The 17,263-nt window shown below is 40.0% G+C and overlaps 2 protein-coding genes and 1 non-coding gene across 5 annotated transcripts; 1 reads left to right on the plus strand and 2 right to left on the minus strand.

Annotated features, from left to right (window-relative positions):
* The first annotated feature begins 220 nt into the window (after positions 1 to 220).
* Positions 221 to 302, plus strand: trnas-gcu (transfer RNA serine (anticodon GCU)). Its single transcript has one exon. It is a non-coding gene; the product is annotated as a tRNA-Ser (tRNA).
* A 3,975-nt stretch (positions 303 to 4,277) lies between these two features.
* LOC139556395 (protein FAM177A1-like) lies at positions 4,278 to 7,543 on the minus strand. Of its 2 annotated transcripts, XM_071370305.1 has the most exons (6): positions 7,004 to 7,543; positions 6,800 to 6,861; positions 6,012 to 6,167; positions 5,860 to 5,914; positions 5,605 to 5,699; positions 4,278 to 5,233 (listed from the first exon to the last, which is right to left on the minus strand). In XM_071370305.1, the coding sequence occupies exons 2-6, from the start codon at positions 6,818 to 6,820 to the stop codon at positions 5,039 to 5,041; spliced, it is 522 nt and encodes a 173-aa protein (XP_071226406.1). In that variant the 5' UTR covers positions 6,821 to 6,861; positions 7,004 to 7,543; the 3' UTR covers positions 4,278 to 5,038. The 2 variants fall into 2 exon arrangements, with proteins under 2 accessions (XP_071226406.1, XP_071226407.1); XM_071370306.1 differs by having other exon boundaries at positions 6,036 to 6,167; positions 6,800 to 7,543.
* Positions 7,544 to 7,653: 110 nt separating this feature from the next.
* Positions 7,654 to 15,657, minus strand: LOC139556394 (BRO1 domain-containing protein BROX). 2 transcript variants are annotated; one of them, XM_071370304.1, is made up of 13 exons: positions 15,512 to 15,657; positions 14,837 to 14,967; positions 14,648 to 14,754; positions 14,383 to 14,479; positions 12,059 to 12,154; positions 11,824 to 11,896; positions 11,445 to 11,550; positions 11,015 to 11,104; positions 10,788 to 10,873; positions 10,170 to 10,251; positions 9,903 to 10,053; positions 9,627 to 9,786; positions 7,654 to 9,424 (listed from the first exon to the last, which is right to left on the minus strand). In XM_071370304.1, the coding sequence occupies exons 2-13, from the start codon at positions 14,935 to 14,937 to the stop codon at positions 9,335 to 9,337; spliced, it is 1,239 nt and encodes a 412-aa protein (XP_071226405.1). In that variant the 5' UTR covers positions 14,938 to 14,967; positions 15,512 to 15,657; the 3' UTR covers positions 7,654 to 9,334. The 2 variants fall into 2 exon arrangements, with proteins under 2 accessions (XP_071226405.1, XP_071226404.1); XM_071370303.1 differs by having other exon boundaries at positions 14,837 to 14,970.
* Positions 15,658 to 17,263: the final 1,606 nt, after the last annotated feature.

Here is a 17,263-nt window from a genome sequence, read left to right on the forward strand (position 1 = left end):
CTTACGCAGATAGGTCCAGTTTAAAAATTATAGCTGGCTAACGTTAGCTATCTACCACAATGGAATGATTAAGACAGATGTAGCTAGCTAAAATGTATACATTTTATTTATACAAATCAGAACTATCCTGAAATGCAACGTTATATGTTGTGAAAACATGTAACGGGGCAATATATGTAGCTTGGTTTGATAAAGCTAACTGTTTAGCATTGGGTAGAACGACGAGGTGGCCGAGTGGTTAAGGCGATGGACTGCTAATCCATTGTGCTCTGCACGCGTGGGTTCGAATCCCATCCTCGTCGAATATTTTTGGCCCTGTCCTGAATTTAGTCATATGTAGCAACTAGCTATGCTCTAAAAAATATGTCTGACATTTGCTCGCATGCTGTACAAACGCATTTTGTAAGAAATGCAATCAAATTGAAGGGATGCATGGAAAATGTAATTTAAAAAAAAAATCCAGCATTTTATTAATATAGGCAGATAAAGTGCAATAGAGTAGAAACCAACCTGAGGTCAAATGCTATTTCAAGTATTTAAATTACTTTTCAATACATTTCAAAACAATTATTCATATAACTTTTATTTGAAAAAACAAGTAGTTTAATTTTGGAAAGTATTTGAAAATGATCCAATTCTGACTCCCATGAATTTAACCCATGTATTTGAAATAAGTATTTGAAAATACAGTACTTTCAAATACAATTTGGAAGACTATTTGCTTGTTTTGTCAAACAACCATTCAAATACTAAAATAACCTTCTGACAGCTGGGAGAAAAAATAAGGGATATATTATATATATACAGTGGGGAGAACAAGTATTTGATACACTGACAATTTTGCAGGTTTTCCTACTTACAAAGCATGTAGAGGTCTGTAATTTTTATCATAGGTACACTTCAACTGTGAGAGAAGGAATCTAAAACAAAAATCCAGAAAATCACATTGTATGATTTTTAAGTAATTAATTTGCATTTTATTGCATGACATAAGTATTTGATACATCAGAAAAGCAGAACTGAATATTTGGTACAGAAACCTTAGTTTGCAATTACAGAGATCATACGTTTCCTGTAGTTCTTGACCAGGTTTGCACACACTGCAGCAGGGATTTTGGCCCACTCCTCCATACAGACCTTCTCCAGATCCTTCAGGTTTCGGGGCTGTCGCTGGGCAATACGGACTTTCGGCTCCCTCCAAAGATTTTCTATTGGGTTCAGGTCTGGAGACTGGCTAGGCCACTCCAGGACCTTGAGATGCTTCTTACGGAGCCACTCCTTAGTTGCCCTGGCTGTGTGTTTCGGGTCGTTGTCATGCTGGAAGACCCAGCCACGGCCCATCTTCAATGCTCTTACTGAGGGAAGGAGGTTGTTGGTCAAGATCTCGCGATACATGGCCCCATCCATCCTCCCCTCAATACGGTGCAGTCGTCCTGTCCCCTTTGCAGAAAAGCATCCCCAAAGAATGATGTTTCCACCTCCATGCTTCACGGTTGGGATGGTGTTCTTGGGGTTGTACTCATCCTTCTATTCCTCCAAACACGGCGAGTGGAGTTTAGAGCAAAAAGCTCTATTTTTGTCTCATCAGACCACATGACCTTCTCCCATTCCTCCTCTGGATCATCCAGATGGTCATTGGCAAACTTCAGACGGGCCTGGACATGCGCTGGTTTGAGCAGGGGGACCTTGCGTGCGCTGCAGGATTTTAATCCATGACGGCGTAGTGTGTTACTAATGGTTTTCTTTGAGACTGTGGTCCCAGCTCTCTTCAGGTCATTGACCAGGTCCTGCCGTGTAGTTCTGGGCTGATCCCTCACATTCCTCATGATCATTGATGCCCCACGAGGTGAGATCTTGCATGGAGCCCCAGACCGAGGGTGATTGACCGTCATCTTGAACTTCTTCCATTTTCTAATAATTGTGCCAACAGTTGTTGCCTTCTCACCAAGCTGCTTGGCTATTGTCCTGTAGCCCATCCCAGCCTTGTACAGGTCTACAATTTATCCCTGATGTCCTTACACAGCTCTCTGGTCTTGGCCATTGTGGAGAGGTTGGAGTCTGTTTGATTGAGTGTGTGGACAGGTGTCTTTTATACAGGTAACGAGTTCAAACAGGTGCAGTTAATACAGGTAATGAGTGGAGAACAGGAGGGCTTCTTAAAGAAAAACTAACAGGTCTGTGAGAGCCGGAATTCTTACTGGTTGGTAGGTGATCAAATACTTATGTCATGCAATAAAATGCAAATTAATTACTTAAAAATCATACAATGTGATTTTCTGGATTTTTGTTTTAGATTCCGTCTCTCACAGTTGAAGTGTACCTATGATAAAAATGACAGACCTCTACATGCTTTGTAAGTAGGAAAACCTGCAAAATCGGCAGTGTATCAAATACTTGTTCTCCCCACTGTATATATACACTGAACAAAAATATAAACACAACATGCAACAATTTCAACGATGTTACTGAGTTATAGGTCATATAAGGAAATCAGTAAATTTAAATAAATTCAATAGGCCCTAATCTATAGATTTAACATGACTGGGAATACAGATATGCATTTGTTGGTCACAGAAACCTTTTTTAAAAAGGTAGGGACGTGGATCAGAAAACCAGTCAGTACCTGGTGTGACCACCATTTGCCTCATGCAGCGTAACACATCTCTTTCACATAGAGTTGATCAGGCTGTTGATTGTGGCCTGTGGAATGTTGTCCCACTTCAATGGCTGTGTGAACTTGCTGGATATTGGCGGCAACTGGAACACGCTGTCATACACGTTGATCTCAGAACATCCCAAAAATGCTCAATGAGTGACATGTCTGGTGAGTATGCAGGCCATGGAAGAACTGGGAAATTTTTAGCTTCCAGGAATTGTGTGCAGGTCCTTGCGACATAGGGCCGTGCATTATCATGCTGAAACATGAGTTGATGGCGGCAGATGAACGGCACGACAATGGGCCTCAGAATCTCGTCACGGTATCTCTGTGCATTCAAATTGCCATCGATAAAATGCAAATGTGTTCATTGTCCGTAGCTTATGCCTGCCTGCCCATACCATAACCCCACCGCCACCATGGGGCACTCTGTTCACAATGTTGACATCAGCAAACCGTTCGCCCACACAGCGCCATACATGGTTGTCGTCATGTTGGGTTGCTACCATGCTGTGTTGTCATGTAATGCTGCCATGCTATGTTGTTGTCTTAGGTCTCTCTTTATGTGGTGTTGTCTCTCTTGTTGTGATGTGTGTTTTGTCCTATATTTTTATTTAATTCATTTTTAATCCCAACCCCCATCCCCGCAGGAGGCCTTTTGGTAGGCCGTCATTGTAAATAAGAATTTGTTCTTAACTGACTTGCCTAGTTAAATAAAGGTTAAATAAATAAATACAATTTAAATACACGCTGTCTGCCATCTGAAGTCGGGATTGATCCGTGAAGAGCACACTTCTCCAGCGTGCCAGTAGCCATCGAAGGTGAGCATTTGCCCGCAGAAGTCGATTGCGACGTTGAACTGCAGTCAGGTCAAGACCCTGGTGAGGACGACGAACACGCAGATGAACTAACCTGAGATGGTTTCTGACAGTTTGTGCAGACAATTCTTCAGTTGCGCAAACCCAGTTTCATCAGGTGGCTGGTCTCGGACGATCCCACAGGTGAAGAAGCCAGATGTGGAGGCCCTAGACTGGTGTGGTTACACGTGGTCTCCAGTTGTGAGGCCGGTTGGACATACTGCCAAATTAAAACGACGTTGGAGGCGACTAATGGTAGAAAAATTAACATTCAATTATCTGGCAACAACTCTGGTGGACATTCCTGCAGTCAGCATGCCAATTGCACACTCCCTCAACTTGAGAAATCTGTGGCATTGTGTTGTGTGACACAACTGCACATTTTAGAGTGGCCTTTTATTGTCCCCGGCACAAGGTGCACCTGTGTAATGATCATGCTGTTTAATCAGCTTCTTGATATGCCATACCTGTCAGGTGGATGGATTATATTGGCAAAGGAGACATTTTTTTATTTATTTAACTAGGCAAGTCAGTTAAGAACAAATTCTTATTTACAATGACGGCCTAGGAAAAATGGGTTAACTGCCTTGTTCAGGGGTAGAACGACAGATTTTTACCTCGTCAACACAATTTAGCAACCTTTAGGTTACTGGCCCAAATCTCTAACCACTAGGCTCTAACCACTAGGCTAAATGCTCACTAACAGGGATGTAAAGAAATTTGTGCACAAAATTTGAGAGAAATAAGCTTTTTGTGCAAATGGAAAATGTCTGTGATCTTTTATTTCAGCTTGTGAAACATGGGACCAACACTTTACTTGTTGCATTCATATTCTTGACCAATACATATATATTTTACATAACATGTGTTTAGGGTGAGAAAAAAAACACGTTACCAAGAAAATAATATTGTTATTTATCTTTTATTGTAAGTGCAAAATTGTTCCCTGTAGTGGTCATTAGGACGTAAATATGAAAAAAATTGACATTGCAGTCAATGGGTACAGTAGGTGAAAACATAGTTGCGGCATCCGGGTGGTCCACTACAGAGGACATTTCTTGATAAGCTCTTATTTAGCCCTTATTTAATGTGAAACAATTATTACACAGTCCTGACAACTCACTTAACTATTCCTGAGATATTCACTTTCTAGAAACAATTTGAATATCAAATTCACAAAAATAATAATTACACACTCTTAAAATTTTCCATAAAATTGCCTAATTTTGACGGCAGCAGGACTCAATACAGTGGCTTGTATGGCCTCAGTGATATGGACCAATAACTGATGTCCACTAGAGAGGACAAAAAGGTATTCCTGGGTCTCAGGAGTATAAAGGTACTGGTTTTGGGCAATACTCAAATACACAGAAACAAGTATTTTAAATATCAAATATACATGTATTTGAACCCTGGTTTGGTAGAAACCATAGCGAGAGGAACAGCAAAAAATACACACATCAACATTAATATTAGCTTTCTTAACACATGTTAATATGTTAAATTCATAATAGCTAGTTCTTTCTCAGTGCTCATTATCATTTTGATAGCCCTTGTTGTGGGATCCTGTAGTTCTGTGCTCAATGTTTTGGGAGGCTTGAGAACCAGCAGGGAGTCTGTAGAAGCTTGTGGCCCCATATTCACTGCTCATCCTTGAAGAAAGGTGAATTCTCTCTGTGCCTTCCTCATAAGAGCATTCAGTTTCTTTACTGGCTGTGGTCTAGAAGTGATCAAAACCGTTGGGTCATCAATGTTTCAATTAGGTTTAGAAACTCAGACAGAATTGAGTTCTGTCTGAGTTTGATTGCTAAATTACTAGAGTTGATGTGATGTCTAATCAAGAGCTAAAAATGACTGATGAATGGAAACATTCATATGTGGCCTACATTTCTGAATATGTAGTGCAGGCTTTATATGTAGGTCTAGGAGCTTTTCCTGGCCACTTGACCAGAACAGGAACAACTGTGGGGCCTAATGCCTATCACCAGGTTGTACCTGGTCAGCTCACATTGTCAGGAAAAACTCATGCCTGGCCCTATGTGGTCAAGAAAGACTATGTGATGTGTTATGTTATGTGTACAACTACCTTACCTTAATGGAGCGTTGATATTCGTCTACAGCATACTGGTATTTGGCAGTGTTAAGGCCAAGTAGACCAGCCAGTTTTTCCCCAAGAAAATCACAAGCTGAAGACAAAAATACTTTATGTAAGACCTTTTCAAAAATGTATTTAATGGACATACAGTGGTAAAGCATTATTTCTATACAATGACTGAATTATATGGAGTACACTCCCTTGCTGAATTTGAATGTTTCAAGAGCACACTGGAATGGAATGCAACTTACTGCGCAATGACTTCCTGCCCAGAGACCAAGTATATGCTTTCCACGGGAGTTTAAGCTAAAACACACAGGTTAGTGCTACATTTAGACTACTAATGGACAAAAAAGTATTTCTACTAAGAATCTAAATCTTATCTGTTTGAATTCTTCCATACCATGTCTTCAGGCTCCCTAAACACCTGCTCATGTGATGTATCCTCCTCTTCCTCACTGTTATCTTCCTCCAGAGTCTCACCGCTGGAGAAATGGATGACCCTCCTCTGCTGGGACAGAGAGGGACCCCTGAACGGTGTCCCCTGAATGTCAGGGCCCTGAGAGACACACTGTGAATTACTCCATATCTTCTCGAATACCCCAGTTCTGCATAAACAATTCATATAAGGTCTGTGGTTGTGCTTGATAATGGTGTCTGTGTGCGTACTACATTAGCTTATGGTTAGCAATTTCCAATGGCACCATCTATTAGTCAAGGAATAGTCTTAAAGCTAGAATCTGCAGTTGAAACAATAGTAAAGTGGATACCCCACCTCTGTTTTGGTAAAAAGCTGAGGGAAGGGAATAGAAAAAGGCAACCACTCAAATACATAGCGCTATGGATGCACCCATGATATCGATATGATAGTTTTAACCATGTTTTGAGGCTATACAGTGTTTGTTTACATTAACAAGCTTACATTTTTGATTCTGATAGTGTACGACAGTTCAACTAAGATCATGAGACATGTATACGTTATATTCAATGAGTATATATCATACATCTATAAATCCAAAAATGGATGTAGCAACTGCAGATTCTAGCTTTAAAGCGCTATTAGCATGATCCATACAGGTAGCAATCATAAAAGTAGCTCTGAATTGAGAGATACTGAAAAAGTTATTATAAAGAAAAGCCTATAACCCTCCGACAGTTAAACCCTTTAGCATACATATGAACAGCACTTACTTCCTTGAAACTTTCGCTCATTCTTCACTGAAGAAAATATTTTCCTTTCCTTGTGCTGCTGCCTGTAGAGTATAAATGTTTTCTCAGCTCAGAGTAAATACATTTCCTCCACTTTGATGCTACTGGAATGGTCAGTCAAGACAAAAGACAAAAGAAAAAAGCAAGATACCAAGTCCTTCATTAGTTTTGAAACCTAATACACACCAGAAACACACATTTGAGTCATGATTACTGTGTACACCAGTCAGACGCTGCCTTTGGATAACAGGCTACTCATTTCAGTTCCTTCTAAGGCTGAGGGTTGGGCTTTTTCAAATGTCAAGTTTTATTGTTAACTGCTATATGCAGTACTGTTGTTCCTCTGGCTAATGATACTAACCATAGAGATAGAAAGAGGATGATAGTGCCCAAAAGCCATTTTTTTGCATGGGCAGAGCCATTGAGGACTTTCACAATTTTGAGGTAGTCAACTGGGTGGGACTTCCTATGGTTTAAGGAAGGATCACACGAGGAGTGATCAGCCAATGAATTGTACTCTTGAGCAAACATTCAATAAATGCAGGTGGCAGTATATCACCAACCTTGTCTTTATACCTGTTCAAGCAACACTACAGGTGGCAGTTTGTTTGCCAACCCATAAAAGTAGAACAAAATTGACTACTTCAAATGGAGATGGCCTCAATGGCACTGCCCATGCCCTCACATACACCATAATGGGACATACAATGATGTGATGTCTTTCTACGGCTGGGATTTCCGGAAAACCAGCGATTTTGAAAGTTCCTGAAATTCTGCAACCCTAACTACAACACACACCAGGAAATGTAGTGTTTGAACTTAACATAAAATAGTAATTCAGGTTTCTTGATGTTTTTATTTCCATTTGAAACACATTTTCAACAAAGGACACCATTCGAAGAAGAGTAATGTTAGACTGGTGTATACATTATGATACAGCAAATGACATGTGTTCATTAATATAAATACAATTGGTCCTTGAATGTGAAAATCCATTGTTCCAAGAATAAAAAGGGCTTGTAAAGATAATATATAGTCTGTGTTATTTTCATTCTAATTTAGAGCTGGATACAGTACATCTACACTGAGTTCTGACATCGGTGTGACTAATACGATTTAAAATGTAATGCCATTCAAATGGGCTCTGAGGTTGCACAGAAAGAATGCCAAATTGTCTTCCTTGATTGGCAAATTAGTATACTATACTAGTGGTTACTTGTCCCCCTATCGTACTACCTCAATAGAGGCTAGTTGTCATTAGTTCTAAAAAACGGTTAGGAAATGGTGAATCAGTACTCTGAAAGCTACAGTAATGCATACATATGGAGTATATCAGTCATTTACAGATAAAATATAAATGAGTAAATGAATTTGATAGATTTCCGTACATAGTGTAAAACCATGTGCCAAAGTACAACAAACCTTCACTGAAATGGTTTGAGCAGGTTATGATTGACATCATATTTGAATTTCATTAGCCATTATTCTATTGTTCCTGCGCTCATCAATCAGTCTTAACAGCAACCATGGCCACTAGCCTGGGTTATTTAAAACAGTTTTCTGAGATCACAGGAAGATCCGTAGGGTACAATGTTATGGAACGTTCAGACATGCTCATATCAGCTTTATGAATTACATTTATTATCTGCAACATTCAGCACATTGCGCTCTCCTGAGTGCTTCCCAGATGTTGTTCCATGTTCCTGCTGAACAGTTGGCCTTGCTATGGTTATTATGACCCAAGACAACCCCTGCCTTGTCCTCAAATCTCTAATAAAAAGAGGGGAATATTTCACAATGGTTACTATAATAAATACAGGCCCTACCCAGCAATGGAGAGTCTTGAGAGAGTAGGAATAATATGATAGTATGTACAGGAGTGTCCTTTCAGTTACAAGAAAACTGATTCAATTAGAGAATCTCAGAGACAGAAAAAGAAAATAAATGAAAACATACGATTCGCTCAAATGATTAGATATTCATCATGGAGTGTTAAGTTCTTACTATATGATTTGTCAGTTTCTTAAATGAGCAATAAATAAAGATCCAATATGACGGGGGCTTTTAACAAAATCCCCAACAGCACTAGTGAGAGAACAATTCAGCTGTAAGTCTGACCCATTAATATTTGGTCCCAAAAAATGTGAAAACAGCTACGTATAAAATGAAGTACAACAGATGCTACCGTAAATCACTGACCATAAAACACTACAGATAAAACAAGCCAATGCATGAATAAATCCATGCTTTTCTTCTGTTCCTTGTTGATTAACATTTCTACTCCCATATCTATTATGTAATCCCCCCCATCACCAATAACCTTTTCTCAGAGGCCATTTTATACTCAATGACTGAATAGTCTGGCTTGGTAGCACTGCATATCAGCATAATGTAAAACATTTTACCATAATTCAAAGAAACAACAAGGACTTTTCATGGAAAGGAAATGGGACTCCATATCTCTGTTAGGTGGAATTTAAGCCTGTGTACAGTATGGGAGTAGTGTCTTCCTGTTATTTAAGAGATGACGCAGCCTGTATCTTTCTGAGGCTTCAAATCTGGTTCCTTCATTGGCTTAATAACCTCTTCTTCCCGTTTTGGTTTGGCCTGCAACCAAAATAGTGAGGGGGGAAAATGTGAAACCTTTTGTCCCAGCCAAGCAAATAAACAAAACCCTATCAGTGTCTTTATATGATTATTATCAGTAACAAGACAAAATATGTGAAGACATACCTTCAAAACAAAATCAGAGCACAAAAACTATAGTAATCAAGTTATGTTTCAGTCCCAAATGGCTGAGCAGCATTACCTTCTCGTCTTTGGCCCCCTTGGTGAGGTCAAAGGTGGCGTAGACTTCAGGGGTGCATTGCTCGCTGAGCGCTGGGAACTCAAAGGAGATTGGCTCGGCAAGGCCATAGCTGGCCTTCAGCTCCAGCTGGGGCGCCTCGGCTGGGACCTTGTGGAAGTATCTGGAGAAATGAAACATTTGTGGAGAAATGCTACAATTGCTTAATGTTATTTACTCTAAACAAATCAATATTCTTCGGGAGGTGTGTGTGTCTCGCACTGTGTGTGTTGGTCTCACATGAATCCGTTTTCTCTCTCGCACTTCTGCAGGGTATTTTTGATCAAGCCACCCAGCTTGGTGAAGAAGAGTTGCTCAGAGGGCTTGGCCGTGCTACCCGGCCCTTTGGTCTGACGGTACTCTTTGCACAGAGTCTCGGCTCTGGAGTAGCCTAAACACAGTAAACAAGACCTGTAAATATTTACACTTCTTAAGATGAAGAGACATCTGTTAAGTGCTTCAAAAAGGCAAAACATGATGTATCATCTCTAGAACAGAAATACCAACATTTTTCTGCCTCTTGGAGAGATCTTATTGACTCCCCACACTTGTCACTAGAGAGGAGAGTCTGTCCGTGGTAGCAGTATGCCTGAAAAAGTGACAAATGAAGGGCATAAGCATCATTAGAAACACATTTCGCCTCCCGAGTGGCGCAGTGATCTAAGGCAGTGCTAGCTGTGCCATTAGAGATTCCTGGTTCGAGTCCAGGCTCTGTCGCAGCCGGCCGCGACCGGGAGACCCACGGACATCGCACAATTGGCCTAACGTCGTGCGGGTTCGGGAGGGTTTGGCCGGCAGGGATGTCCTTGTCCCATTGCGCACTAGCGACTCCTGTGGCAGACTGGGCGCAGTGCACGCTGACACAGTCGCCAGGTGTATGGTGTTTCCTCCGACACATTGGTGCGGCTGGCTTCCGGGTTAAGTGAGCATTGTGTCAAGAAGCAGTGCAGCTTGGTTGGGTTTCGGAGGACGCACGGCTCTCTACCTTCGCCTCTCCCGAGTCCGTACGGGAGTTGCAGCGATGAGACAAGACTGTAATTACCAATTCGATACCACGAAATTTAAGGAACAGTCAAAAACAAAACGAAGACTTTCTCAACAGTCTAGAACTGCACAATGACTTACATAGGACATGTAGAAGTGCTGTTTCAGCTGGAGGTACTTCCTCCACTTACTGCTGCACTCTGGCTCCAGGGTGTTCAGTGTGCCGTCTGGGAAAACAGAGAGGATAACATTCATTTGAGTGATCAGGAGGACCAACAATGGTTAGATCCAGACATTCCAACACAATTTAAGATCTTGACTTTGTTGCATTTTTGTAATGAAGTGACAGGACAGACCTAAATACTTACCAGCTTTCTGGTAGAAGTTTGCAGTCTCGAAGGCCAAGGCTGCAATGAGAGTGGCGTTATGCTTGAGCTCAATCGCTCTGGCAATCGTCACTGCAAACAGAAAATAAATGGGTTAATAATTGCTAATATCATATTCATTGCAAACACTTTCATAAGTAGGCTATTCTCCCTCTCTCACATACACACTAATTGTTAGATTAGATTACTTGTTAGATATTACTGCATGGTCAGAACTAGAAGCACAAGCATTTCGCTACACTCGCATTAACATCTGCTAACCATGTGTATGTGACAAATAAAATTTGATTTGAGTAATACATGGGAACATGAGTTTGCCCTAAGGCCCCAGAAGTTTTCCTGGCCAAGTCACATTGTCAGCTCCTGACCCTAAGCATAATGCAGAACAGTTGACTGGGTCCAGTGTAGCTACCTTCCTGTGCCTCTGCTTGGCACTGGATAATGTAGGTGTCGATGACTCTGGGTTCCAGGTCCCGGCCCTTCTCTGCTGGGGTGATGAGGCGGGGGATGTGGACCTCCTACAGAGGAGAGACCAGAGAGGAGAATGAGTCTGCTGCTAAACACAACCATGCACCAACAACCAGTGACCTGTGTCCAAGTTGATGATAATGTAATTTATTCACCATGTGTTGAGGTTAATGTAAAGTGGGCAATATATGAACCATATTTGTTAGGTTTATCAGAGTGTACTTTTTAACTTGCTGATTATCTCTATGTAAAGTGACTTTGGGTGTCTTGAAAAGTGCTTAAAATAAAATGTATTATTACTATTATTATAATAATAATATCACCTTGAGGTGTTTGAAAATCCCAGCAGCAAATTTCAGGCTCCTGTGCACATCTTTTGCATCTACCTCTGTTACACTGAAAAGGGAAGAAATGTACAAATGTCAATGTGTACCCTTTACAATATTGATATGTAAATAGAATGAGTGTGAATTGACATCAAAGTCATAAATGACCTAATTTGCATAATCAGATGCATTGTAAGATAATAAATTAGTAACGCAGAAAATAAACACTTACTTTTCCTTTCCTGCAAGTCTTGAGGCAAACTTGGTGTGCCAAATTGCAACATTGTATGCCATGGAGATCAGTTCAAAAATAGCATCTTGTTGGGCACTGTAAAGAGGCAATGGGACAGGATGTTAATAAGAATAATAATATTGTAGAGAGACTGTATTTCCATAATGAACGGAGACATCTGTTTGCAGTGAGAGAACTATGCAAATGTTGAACCTGAGTAATGATGTAATAACACGTGTGACTTGTTTCAGGAAACAAGGCGTATGTTGCGCCTCACTTCACAGGAGAGGCATTTGAATGTTAACATACATTTATCAAAATGTGTTTGACAGAAATGCCTTCTGGAACATGTGAACTTTCATGTGTCTTAATAACAAACTTGTATGCCACCTGTAAATATGAATACAATTGTTAAATTACAAGCCTAGTTGGTTTAGCCACGGGGGAAAAAACAGGAATCTTCCCGCTAGCCATGATAATGGCTGGGCTGGACATGCTGACATGTACCACGCTTCTGTCTATAACATGAGCTGCTTGGTATGTGTAGGTAATCCTTTCTAACATAGCTTTTTCGAAAGACATCACGCAGAACTGCAAAAGTGTTGCTAGCTAATGCTCTCCACTTCCTGGAGGACCAAGTTTTGAAATCAGTGGAATGTCCGGTGGAAGCAGAGTATGATAACTAAGGAGATGGAGAATTCTGCCGTTTGATTGCAAATATGCGGAGGGAGTCGAAAAGAGAAGGCTGTTGTATAAAACACTTGTCTCCAGATTACATCTCCAAAATAAGGGCAACCATGGCATCAATGACAGAGAGGGAGAAGCATTCATCCATGTATATGGTTAAGAGAATCTAGCTGGCTGTGTATTAATATTAGTTGTATCTCAGAGCCATTTTCCTTGCTAGTCATAGCCTAATGTTAGCTAGCTAGCTAACATTGAACCTAGTTGGTTAGTTTAGCTACCAGCAGATCCATGCAGGGTATTAACATTATGAGTTGGGATTATGGTTCAAGTACATCTGGCGCCGACAGAGATGGCCGCCTCGCTTTGCGTTCTTAGGAAACAATGAAGTATTTTTTTTAATGTATTATTTCTTACACTGTTACCCCAGGAAATCTATTACTGCACGGTCGGAACTAGAAGCACACCATTTCGCTACACTCGCATTAACATCTCCTAACCATGTGTATGTGACCAATAAAATCTATTTGATATGGCTCATTGTTTAGCTAGCTAGATGTCTATACAAAAGACTCCACTATGCAAGTAACCATTCCACTGTACCGTGTACACCTTCTGTATCCTATGCATGTGACAAATACACTGATTTTATTTGATATAGTGTGTGTTTACCAGAGACCTTAATTTGAAAAACAACACGACCTGCACCAAAGACAAAGGAGGATATAACGTTCTAAAATTCTCTAAAATGCTCACCATTGACTTGTAAATAATGATCTTGTGAGTTTATTTTCCTGTAATAATTAATACAAATTAGCTAAAGTTAAGACGCTGTCACCTATATGATCATTATTTTAACTGGCTAACTTAAGGTGTGAAATATGCTGAATGGGTGTAGACAAGAGCTCTCCAGTATGTAAGAATATGTCAAAGATAAGTACAGAATGCAGAGAGAGAGGACGAGAGGTCAAAAGGACGAGAAGTCAATAGAGTAATAACGATTAAGGGAAATAGTGTTTTTTCTGTAATAGGGAATTATTGATCAAGACATCTTCTGAAATAGGATACTTGTTATTTGGCCATTGGCTAGTTTTAATGGAAGGAATTCTAGTTGGTCAACCACAGGCTAGGGCTGGGTTATAAAACTACATGCTGTCCCTTTGTTCTGGAAAGACAATCACTGGAGAGAACCAGTGAGGACAGGGGAGAATGACCATCTACCTCCCCGTATGATTTGTCCTCTTTGAATAAACCTATTTTCCTCTCTCTGATTTGCTTGGAGTTTGTGTTATTGAAGAATGACATAAATTGCTAACAAGTAGCTGTACCAAAACATTCAAGAGCCAACTTTCAAAGCAGAATTACTTTCCCATTGTTACTCAACTGTGGAGTTTGATATACCATTGTCTAGCCCTGAGTCTATACTTTTAAACCAATGTAAAAAACATTTCACATTTTGCTTCATAAGACCGAATCGAGCCACTCGTCACATTTATAAAACAGGATCAGCAGGAAATGCAAAAAAACCAAGACAAGCCTATTGTAACTAAAATGTATGTGTTGACTGGAGACCTGACTGTGGGGCTGATGGAGGTAACCAACCACCTCTGTGAAACCATCTATGGGCTAGAAGCCTTTACCTTGGGGTGTTTCCTTGCAAAGTGTCAGTCCACTTGAAGTTCTGCATGAACCGAAGCTTGTTCTCTTGTGTGGTGCCATCCAGAGGTGCAATGAATCCTGTGTCATGTCAATCAAAAGACCGCCAACTAATTGTTAATAACAACGAGAGGAAAATAGTTAAGCATGATGAGCTGAGTGTAGCTAAAAGACCACACAAAAACACTACAAAACAGTGAGCCCGGCTAAAGAGAGGAGAAAAATGCACAAACAAAACAGCAAATTCACCTTGTAAGAGGGAGAAATAAGCATCAGTGCCATTTTTCATGATTTCGGGATTGCAGGTGGTATCTGTGAACATCTCCAAGAGTCTTGCTCTTGTTGTTCTCAAGTCACTGATGAGGAATATATACATGTAAGCAAACTTGTTTTCAATTGCCATACTAAGAATGGATATCAATTGCCAAGTCTACATACTTGCATATCTTGTTTGCTGATGGGCTTCCAGCAACTCCATAGAAGTTGAAGGAGACAGGTGCAGTTGCTTTCAATGGGTTTCGGTGGAACCAATGAGTCATTCTGTGGCTTGGATGGTAAAAGCTGGATGTCTGCTAGATTAGGCACAGGGACATTAATTAACAATTTAATACATAAATAAATTGGACATATAACGGCCTGATTAGCTACAAATAAAATACTTATGTTATGACAGTAAACGTATCTTAACTGCTGGCTGTGCCTTGATGACACACAAATAGTTAGCTAGCTACAATAGCTAAGCGTAGGTAGCTAGCTAACGTTAGTTTCCATATAGGCTAGTCGGGTTAGCATATTGCAAGACGACGTAGCTATTGTAAACACATTACACACCACATTGTTCGTATAATGTTACTAGATAATGTTACCAAAAATAAATAGACATGAATATTAATAAGTGGCTTGTTACGTAACATCTATACAAATGTGACAACAGCAACTCCAACCAACGTTAGCTAGCTAGCTAGCTTGCTAATGTAAACAAATTGACGTCTAGCTTGCCATTTGCCTAATGGACTAAAAATATCGAAAATCTAAAACCACAAAATTCAGATATTTTTCATGATGGATCATTAAGCTAGTTTGTACAATATTGTGAAAGTGATGTTTACGAACCTTGGATCTGGGAACTCTGACAATCTGAAGATGCACTTCCGGAAATAAAGGCACAGAATGGTTCTTGACCAGTGGAAAGAGCGTATTGAGTCATGTGACCAACGTTGCTTCTTACGACAGGTCTAGGATCCGTTTTTCTGCTCTAGCTGTAATGTTAATCAATCGAAGTTAAAATGTTAAAATGTATCATAAACCAGTTAAACGTATAGACTGTACCAAATATGGGAGCGTTTTGGGCATAAAGTAATTTGCTCACATCTAGACATGTTATTCAAACCAAGCCCATTTACAAACCATGGATTCTGAAGAATGGTATCACTGATTGACAATGCCATCTTTTATTTCCCCATATTGTTAAACATTAAATGATGAGATGAGAAAGCAAATAGACAGCTATAATACCTATAACAGAACTATAGTAGCCTACAAGCTTGTTGTCTGAACATAATTTCATAAAGCAATTTCCCAAAAGGAATGTGGATCAGCCACCCAACAAGAAACCGTGGTAAATGAAAAATCTCAGAAAAATTGTGCTTTATAATAAAAAAGTGGGGGAGCAACCATTCATGACATTTAGCATTAATTTTCATTCAGCATTCATATAATATATTGCATATGCAATCTTAAACTACACATGATATAAGAAGCAGAAAGGGGCATCTCTACGAGGCACTGATTAAAAAAATAAGAAAAAAAGTAACTGCATCCTACACATTTCCACCACTGAAGGGAAACTCATCAGAGCACCGCAGGTTAAATTTCCACCTCTTTTTAACCACAGATCCAATGATGTCATCTGGGTTTCAAAAACACAGGTACATTGTCATATTCACAGGCATAGGAGAGGGAAATACAAATATTTCCCTTTTAGGCAAATTATGTGAAAATAATGTTTGCCAATAGAGGAAGATCGTGGAAGCCCATGGAAATATTTGCTCAAACTTAAAATAGCTACAGTGCCATGCAAATGTATTCATCTCCCTTGGTGTTTTTCCTATTTTGTTGCATTACAAACTGTCATTTAAATTGATTTTAATTTGGATTTCATGTAATGGACATACACAAAAAATAGTCTAAATTGGTGAAGTGAAATGAAAAAAATGACTTGTTTCAAAAATAGAAAAAATATAGAAAAGTGGTGCATGCATATGTATTCACCCCCTTTGCTATGAAGCCCCTAAATAAGATCTGGTGCAACCAATTACCTTCAGAAGTCACATAATTAGTTAAATAAAGTCCACCTGTGTCCAATCTAAGTGTCACATGATCTGTCACATGATCTCAGTATATATACACCTGTTCTGCAAGGCCACAGAGTCTGCAACACCACCAAGCAAGCGGCACCATGAAGACCAAGGAGCTCCCAAAACAGGTCAGGGACAAAGTTGTGGAGAAGTACAGATCAGGGTTGGGTTATAAAAAAATATCCTAAACTTTGAACATCCCACGGAGCACCATTAAATCTATTATTAAAAAATAGAAAGAATATAGCACCACAACAAACCTGCCAAGAGAGGGCCGCCCACCAAAACTCACTGACCAAGCAAGGAGGGCATTAACCAGAGGCAACAAAGAGACCAAAGATAACCCTGAAGGAGCTGCAAAGCTCCACAGCAGAGATTGGAGTATCTGTACATAGGACCACTTTAAGCCGTACACTCCACAGAGCTTGGCTTTACGGAAGAGTGACCAAAAAAAAGCCATTGCTTAAAGAAAAAAATGTGGTGTTCCCCAAAAGGCATGTGGGAGACT

This window comes from Salvelinus alpinus, chromosome 27, assembly GCF_045679555.1.
Source record: "Salvelinus alpinus chromosome 27, SLU_Salpinus.1, whole genome shotgun sequence".
Classification (NCBI taxonomy): Eukaryota; Metazoa; Chordata; class Actinopteri; order Salmoniformes; family Salmonidae; genus Salvelinus; species Salvelinus alpinus.

Bases quoted from the DNA above. Each gene is read 5' to 3' on its own strand.
- LOC139556395 (XM_071370305.1), bottom strand. From the start codon at position 6,820: ATGAGCGAAAGTTTCAAGGAA. The intron at 6,168-6,799 runs GTAAGTGCTGTT...TGTGTCTCTCAG, and splicing joins TGAGCGAAAGTTTCAAGGAA to GGCCCTGACATTCAGGGGAC. The intron at 5,234-5,604 runs GTAAGGTAGTTG...GATCACTTCTAG, and splicing joins AATATCAACGCTCCATTAAG to ACCACAGCCAGTAAAGAAAC.
- LOC139556394 (XM_071370304.1), bottom strand. From the start codon at position 14,937: ATGACTCATTGGTTCCACCGAAACCCATTGAAAGCAACTGCACCTGTC. The intron at 14,480-14,647 runs GTGAATTTGCTG...GACATGACACAG, and splicing joins TTATTTCTCCCTCTTACAAG to GATTCATTGCACCTCTGGAT. The intron at 10,054-10,169 runs GTTGGTATTTCT...TACTGTGTTTAG, and splicing joins TCTCCAAGAGGCAGAAAAAT to GCTACTCCAGAGCCGAGACT.